The 8,548-nt window shown below is 47.2% G+C and overlaps 1 protein-coding gene across 1 annotated transcript in view; it reads left to right on the top strand.

Moving 5' to 3' along the window:
• smad7 (SMAD family member 7) overlaps window positions 1–8,125 on the top strand; it is a 20,101-nt gene extending 11,976 nt beyond the window's left edge. The window contains exon 4 of the mRNA XM_008296841.1: window positions 7,504–8,125. Coding sequence (XP_008295063.1) covers window positions 7,504–8,042 — 539 coding nt within the window. The 3' untranslated portion in view covers window positions 8,043–8,125. The remainder of the gene's footprint in view (window positions 1–7,503) is intronic.
• Window positions 8,126–8,548: the final 423 nt, after the last annotated feature.

The following is an 8,548-nucleotide window of genomic DNA, read 5'->3' as shown; positions in this document are numbered from 1 at the left end:
ATCGAAAAAACAGCACACAGAGACAGCAGAGGATGGAGAGAGAAGAAAAAAAGATAGAGGAGAGTGTGCCTAGCTTGCATATGTTTTTTTTTTTTTTTTCTTTTCCCCCCCAGCTTCAGATGCATTTTGTTGTCTGGTAGCATCAAGGTAGCGTGAAACCTACCTTAGCCTGCTGATTGAAAGGAGGGCTATGCAGATTTGGCTGTTGGCCAGAGCTGGAGGGAAGCCCAGAACAAGATGAACATTGTTTTGGTTTGCAGTCACTCTGTGGAAGTGGATTTTGACATTACCTCAATGTATGAAGATATGAAGGAGAGAAAGAGAATGTGTGAAGTGGAAAAAGAGGAAGGGAGGGATAGATCCCCCTCCTTTTAGCAGGATAAAAACGGAAATGGAAATAAGTGGAGACACATGCCTGTAAACCTTTTGTGAGTGTGTGTCGGGTTTCTAGTGTGACACACAGTGCTGCCGCCTCCCCTCCCCTCCTCACCCGCCGGCTCATTCATGTAGTTTTTCAAAGAGGAATATGTCTCTCTCCTCCTGTTTTTTTTTTACATCATATCTCCGTGACAGCCCTGTCAATAGCCACCTCTCCATCGCGCACGCATTCGCACACAATCATTAATAACAGAGTAACGACGAAAAAGCTGCATACAACTGGCTCTGCTGGTTGTCTGCCTCTGTGTTTGCGGTGTCTGTATTATTTAGTTCCCACGGTGTTTTTTAGCGCCACAACAATGTGGGCGATTGTTCGGCTTGTCTGTCCATCTGTCTGTGGCACCGTGTGTGTGTGTGTGTGTTTGTGTTTGTGTGTGAAGGGCTCGGAGATACAGATCCTGCGGGTAATCTCTTGACTTGTGTGTTTGCAAAAGTGAACTGATGACATCATTACAGCCTGCCTGGCACCCTGTATCCAACTGGCTGGTGTTTATTTGTCCTGTCACCCTGGGAAATCTGGGCTGCAGGGAGTGGTTGTGTGTCTGTGTCCATGTGTGTGTGTGTGTGTGTGTGTGTGAGGGTCAGCCTGATGAAGTGTTGGAATAATAACTCAGCAGGAGTAGGAAGGAGGTGTTACAGGGGGGAACAAAATGTCCCTCAGCGACCAAGTGTTCGGCTGTAATTTGGTCATAATATGGATCCAGATGGAAGATGCTGCCCGATTAATTATAAAACATTCCTGTGTTTTATCTCAAGCTGAGGAAAACACCGCGCCGGAGTGACATCAAGACATGTGGATCATGTAATTATGGCAGAAGCATCCACTCAGAGAAAATTATACTGTGTAGATGGAGGCATTAGGAAAACATGCGCCATTTCTTCTCCTTATCTTCTCCCTGCCGAGGCCGGATGGTTCATGTTAGAGATGGCGTGTCTGCAACTCATTCTCTCTATCTGTGTTTCTGCAAGGAGTCAGATCTGTAGATAGCAGAACTGTGCCACTCCCCTGTGTGGTTTTCCTGCCATCAGGGCTTATTTAGGTTTCCTGAATTGGGGGGGGGGGGCCTCGCATCTTGCGTAATCTGCCACCCTAAAGCGTCTCTTCCTCTCTGTCTAAACTAAACCGACTACCATCCGTCCGTCCGTCCGTCTTTGAATCTGCCCGTCGGCGCTTAAGAATGCACAATTTCCACATCGTGTCGTGCGAATGATGCGCTTTAGCAGCAAATTCGACCCACCTAGTGCACGTTTTAACGACTTTTAATGCTCGATAGACAATGAAAACTGCCTGCATTTGCTTTCTCATGACTAATCTTAGTTGCTAAGTCTTTTGGGTTACACCTGTACATGTGAAAAGGGTTGTGTAAAGCCTTTTGTGGTTCCAGAGGGAGCTGCACAAAGCTTGATGAATTGCTGATGTGACTAGAGCCGGTTGAGGCTGAAGACTACAGGGCTTGAAATAGACAAAAAATATAAAACTAGGGGCGTGGAATTAGAAAGACGTGAGCTTAGCAGGCTTGGCGACTGGCATTGCACACCTGAATCTCCAAATTACTTCAAGTTACGTTGGGTAATGCAAATGGAAAAGCAAAACAATGCATAGACTAAAAAGGATGCTATTGCTGATTCTGTAGCGTTAATGTGATGTGTTTTTCTGTTTTCATCACCACTATGGAGGTGCAATGCTTGATCTGCACAGTACTCTCGTAACCCTTTGAACCCCAAAACCTGCCGGCGGGGTTAAAAGGCTTGCTGTAGTTAGAAAATCAGCTAAATTAAAGCGTTTATCGGAGGCAGAAACTGTGAAAACGGAACAAATCGAGAGATTTTCAGCTTCCAGACAGTCCTTGGACATCTCGTCTGCGGCGCGTTGTTCTGTCAGGAAACAAATCTAAGCTTAAAATTGTGACCTTTCATCAAGATCACTTCATTCTAAATGTGTGATTTTTATATAACTTCTACTGGCTTGGACAACATTCTGTAAAAAGATTAAAAAAAACAAATGCCATGACTGAACCAGCTGCAACCAACAGTCATGTGACAAAAATTCTGTGATTTTTCAGCAGAACTTGGCTGATCTGTTGGCTTGTTTACACACAGCAGATAGGAGGCAAACAATAAAATGAAAACGTAAGTAGTATTAAATCCATAGTGTGTCGACTTTTCCCAGTGTTGGTAACCCCTGTGTGCACTTGTAAGAATGTTGTACACATTAAACCCAGGTTTTTGACATCTTTGTAAGATAAATAGTCACAGAAAATCACCTTTGTTTTTTCTTTTTTTAATGATTTGTGGCATTATAGGTGTGTCACACTGCACAGACGGTTGAGTTCTCTCTACTTCTAGCCATGGTTGTGCTGTTTCCATAGAAAAAAAAAAGCCCAGTGACTGCTTGGGCTTCAGAGCAGTAAGACAAACAATGCAATCAGATAAAAAACATAACTTAGCCTGATTTATTGACAGTTTTATTGCTGGCTGCATGCTCTCTTGCACAAGTAAGCAGTCACAGTCATGTGCAGACAGAGTCACTACCTTTCAGCACAATTAAAAAAACCCAAACCAGACTGTGTACAGTCTACGGCTTACAAGGCTGCGGTGTTGTACCGATGTGAGACGAGGACAATTCTTTATTGCAGCAGACCAGCTGATCCCTTTTCTCTCTGGATCGGTCGCCTGTCATTGAATCTCTCGCCGCAGACGAAGAGCGAACAGGACAGGAAGCGGTCCTGGATGACTGGTGTTGAGGACTTGTCTTAACTGGGAAGAAAAAAAAAACTCAATTTGTGTACAACATTGGGGAAACTGCTGGGCTTTCACTGCAGCTACACACACACACACACACACATATACAGAGAGGGTTAAACATATACGGCATGGCAGAGAGAACAAAAGGAATGCCTCCAGGGTGACCCTTGACCTTTGGAATAGACTTTCCCCGGCTCGAGAGAGGGTGTTGACTTAGAAAATAAGGCACCGTGAAGAGCCCTTCCTCCCCCCTCGAGCTGTTTCCTACATGTCTTCCTCATTCCTCCTTTCAGCCGCCGTGTGTGTCTGATGACGACAGGGTCATTACACGTCTGAGCTGAGAGAGAGGCACAAACACACACACACACACACACACATATATATATATAAAGAGAGAGAGAGAGAGAGCTCTCAGGGATCGATGCGAGACAGTTCTCAGGAGCCTCCTCACTATTTACCGATGTTGAAAGTGTTGCGTTCGGAACTGAAGGTTGAAAATTGCGTGTGTGTGTGTGTGTGTGCGTGACGGTGTAAGCGTGTTACTCGGTGACTGTGCTGACTTCTAAGAATAGTAGCAACCTGGTGTGTGTGGAGTCAGACAGAGGTAATGATTAACCTTTCCAGACTGTGTTTCTGGCCCTGAGAGAAGCACCCAGTCTGCCCCCACCACCACCACCACCACCACCAACCAAACCCCCACCCACCCCCCACCCTCACCCCTCCTCCCTTCAAACCGAGTCCAATTGTCTCAGCTAGCGTGGCGTCCACTCTCTGAGCCCGGGGCCCATTAAAAACCACAGGGGAGCTAACACCCTGTCCATTTGCCAAATTTGCCGTCCTCGCGCTAAAGTTTTCGCATTGCGCAGGAGGTTTTATTTAATAACAGATAATTACAATTTTCTGGTTATGGTGCAGTAACCCCCACCTCTCCACCCCTCCTCTCCCCTTTACTGTCCACGCAGAACATAAGCTGATCATCTGTTTAATACCAAGAAAACACTGGAGCAATGTGCTGTTTTTTTTTTGCTACCAGTCATTATTTTCTTTCCAACGTTGCAGGAACTACTTTTATTAATGAGGCCTGTTTATTTTTATTATCACCCGCTATCACATGATCCAGCGTCTTTCAGCAGCAGCTCTTAAATCTGTCAGCGTTTTAGTGCTCTTCTGCTTTGTAGTGAGCCAGCAGGGGGAAAGACACAAAGTCTTTTTTATTATTATTTATTATTTGGGGATAGGGGGGAGTTACACGTGGACCTCCTCCCCCCCTCCCTCATGGGACAAACCAGAATGGGACAGACCAGCAGCTAGACAACTGACAGGAGCAGAACAGAAAAGGTCTGGGGTGACAGATGGCCTCGGGCTGCCAGCTAGCCAGCTTATCTCCGGCGAGGAGAAGCCCGAGACACAAGGGCTGAAAGGCCGCAGTGCAGACGAGCAGGTGGGGAGGCAGACAGATACGCAGGCTAATGCTTCGATAGGCAGACATCCAGATAGGCAGACAGACACGCAGACAGATGTACAGACAGCTCTGGGAGTATCCGGGGGTGGGTGGGTGGAGGAGGAGGAGGAAGGGGGGGCTGATGCGAACACAGCAGTACTGGGACAGACACCCTGACACACACACACACACACACACCTATGAGAGACGCACCTGAAATAGCGTCAGACTGTAACACGAGGAGCCCGACCGGCAGACACCTCGCACGCAAACACGCGGCGTGTTAAAAATTAAAATTCAGTTAAATGAGCCTTGCACTTGGAACAAGGTGTGTTGATGTGGGGCCACTCGCATTAGCTTGTGTGTGTGTTTATACATGACTGTGTGTGTGTGCGCCTTGTTCTGTGTTCGGCAGCATTACTCATGAGGTGTAAGCTCATCTGCTGTCAGGACAAGCTGTGAACATACTCTTCACAAGGCGGCGCCCCACAGATGGAGGAGCGTGGCCGTCTCGCTTTCTCCCCGTCGATATAACAGAATAAGTTTGAGGTTTATTTACCTGCGCGGGTCATTTGAGCCGGACGGAGGGATTTAGAAAAAACATGGAGCTGGGAAAGTGCAGGATGCTGCGTTTGCAAGAGCTTGACTCATATAAGGGACAAAAAAAAGTCAGGATGTGTCTGCTAATTATCAACTTTAACCACATCTCTGGCAAGATGGGGCTTGTAATGTTGCAACTTTTCCAAAAAGAAAAGAGTACTTCTTTTTACACCCCTGCTGTACTCGCCGAGCCTTCCTGTTGCCCATTATGCTTCCCCCTTTGTTGTCTTTCTATCTCCAACCCTTTGCTTTTTATGCTTCCCTCACTTTTCTCTCCTCTGCGGTTCTCACTTACCACCGGTCTGAGTTTGCGAGAGGGGAGGAGGAGGAGGAGGAGGAGGAGGAGGAAGAGAGGCGACGAGGGAGGGGAAACGGGGCAGTTAGTGTAGTCCTGAATAGCAGGGTGTTTTCAGGCTGCAATGACAGGCTCAGACAGGCAGCCGCTCTAATGACCTCTGACGCCAGGCCCTGTCTCTCCCAGCAATAACAAACACACACACACACACACACACACACACACACACACAGAGGGCCCCACAGGTGAGCTCCACCAGCAGGCCCTCTGTCAGCTGTTAAGAAAGTCCTCCTCCTTATCAGCCTCGCATGTTCCCGTACGTAGAACAGACCGGAGAGAGCGACGCTGGACTCGGCAATCGGAGACCGTCTGACATCAGCCCGAGACACAAAAGACACTTTCTGTCTCTTATCTCAAAGATAAATGCTTCTTTTCCCTCCATTTAGTCCAAGGTAGATAGCCGGGTACTTAGTTTCCCCCAGCACCCCATGAGGACGGATTTACGATAAACTCCCTAAGGCTTCGGCTCAGACCAACTTCAAAGAACACAGCCCCTCTTGTTTTATGGAAGGCATGCTTTCAGTTTTTCTGCCCCCTTCGCTCTCCTCCTCTGTTTCTGCCTCTCCTCTCCCCGGCGTTGTCTTTTTCTTCCCTTTTTTTTTTTTTCTCTCTCTCTCTCTCCCAGCGTCTAATGAAGGCTAATGACAGGCCGGGGTAAGTCCGCTTGGGCCGGCACAGATCCTGCCGCATTAACGTTGCAGTTTGTCTCAGACGGGACCTTCCAAATTACCGGTTACATTCACAGCTACTGCCAGATGAAAGAAAGGAGGGGGTCGAATGGGAAGGATGTCTCTGAGAGGGGCTCTGTGGATGTCTTGTGTATATATACGTCTCCCTCTTCCAAGTAACCTCTCTCATCGAGGCTGGATGTGTGTGTGAGGCAGCAGACAGAGATTGTCGAGCGGCTGATTGAAGCAATTAGGTGATGACCCTAAAAAGCGCAGGAGACAGGGGAGGAAGCAAAGTTGCAAAAGTAACAGTCAAAATATGTGAAAAGCATTCCTTCTCTTCCCCACCCCGCCCCCTTCTTTCTTTCCTCTCGCGCTCGCTCTGTCTCCCTCTGCTTCCCTTGCGCCTGACTGGCTCCCACTTTTCTAGCTGGGAGTAGCTGGGAGCCAGATTTCTGTGGAATAGAGATATGACGGGGGAGAGGGACGGCGCGGGAGGCACTCTAAAGGGGGGACGGTAGAGAGGAGGAGGAGGAGGGAGTTTGGAAACTGGAGCATGGCCAATGCTACACTTCTTTTACGCTCAGGGGAAACTTTAGACCGGAGAGGCTCGGCTTGTCAACGATTCAGACGCCCGGGTTTGAGCGTTAACGGCCTGCCTTTGCTTGCTGGCATAAACGTTGTTTATGTGTTCGCTGTTATCGCAGCTATCCTTTTTTTTTTTTATCAGACAAGAATTCAGAGAAAGCTCCTAATTTCCTCCGGCAGGGTCGAAAGCACGATGCTGCATGGAGATGATCAGGACAGTCGGTTGACGTCAGCACATTGTTGGCAACGCCGCTACAAAAATACAGCGAGCCAGACAGAAGATAAGCATTTAATGCCTAGATAAATATTGTACTGCGTGTGGACACTTGCCTGCCAGTGTCTCTGAGTTGCTTTTCTTGTCTGAAGTCCAGGAATTCCAACATGGTTTTCCTGTATGGCAGAAATTGTGGATGACAGTTTAGTTTTTGGCTCTTGACTAAAGCAAATTCTCCATTTCCCAAAACAGGGATAAGGAAGAAGTTGTTCAGAAAGTAGCAGTGTTGAAGTAGTTTGGTGTAACAACATGATATTTCTGATCAAATCATGCTCTCATCTCCTCCCCCCCTTCATCTCTTTTTCTTTACTTTCTTAACGACACATTTTACTAATGTTTTGATCGTAGCTTCCTCCAAATCTAACCAGCCCGTTTCTCCTCTCTCCTCCTTCAGATTCCCTGGCGTTGCAGGAGTCTGGCGAGCGGGCCCATTGGTGCGTGGTGGCATACTGGGAGGAGAAGACCCGCGTCGGGCGCCTCTACTCGGTCCAGGAGCCTTCTCTGGACATCTTCTACGATCTACCTCAGGGGAACGGCTTCTGCCTGGGCCAGCTCTGCTCCGACAACAAGTCCCAACTGGTGCAGATGGTGCGGGCCAAGATCGGCTACGGCATCCAGCTGACGCGTGAGCCAGACGGGGTGTGGGTCTACAACCGCAGCTGCTACCCTATCTTCATTAAGTCGGCCACACTGGACAACCCGGACTCGCGCACGCTGCTGGTGCACAAGGTGTTCCCCGGATTTTCCATCAAAGCTTTTGACTATGACAAGGCCGGCAGCCTGCAGAGGCCCAACGACCACGAGTTCACGCAGCAGCCTCGCACGGGCTTCACGGTGCAGATAAGCTTTGTGAAAGGCTGGGGACAGTGCTACACCAGACAGTTCATCAGTAGCTGCCCGTGCTGGTTGGAAGTCATCTTCAACACCCGATAGCAGCAGCCTTCCTCTTCTTCACCTCCTCTACTTCCCCCCTCCTCCTTCCTCCCTTCCTCCCTCACAAACAGACTACAACCCACTTTTCCTTTTTTTCTTTTTCTTTTGTTCCAGAGGTTCAAACACAGAAGAAAAAAAGGATTTAAAAGAAGAAGAAAGTATAAAAAAAAAAATTCTGACGGACTTTGTTTAATAAATGACTAAGATTTAATTAAGAAGCGAAAAAAATGTATTTTATGTTATATATAAATATATTATTAATTGTAAATATGAAGACGTTTTATATGCATCATTATTTATGTATTGTGCAATGTGTTGATGAGAAAAAGAAAATAAGATGCACTTTGCTTAATATAAATGCAAAACAAAGAAATGCCAAAATAAAAAAAAAAAAAATACAAATAATCTTTCTTGTCGGGTCTATCATTGGATTTGTGATTCCGTTTTTCCGCTGTAATTCATATTAGATTATGTGAATGGCTCCACATGCCAATTCACTTAAATCT

Source organism: Stegastes partitus, unplaced genomic scaffold, assembly GCF_000690725.1.
Source record: "Stegastes partitus isolate 25-593 unplaced genomic scaffold, Stegastes_partitus-1.0.2 Scaffold1157, whole genome shotgun sequence".
Classification (NCBI taxonomy): Eukaryota; Metazoa; Chordata; class Actinopteri; family Pomacentridae; genus Stegastes; species Stegastes partitus.
This window is presented reverse-complemented; position numbering and strand designations above follow the sequence as displayed.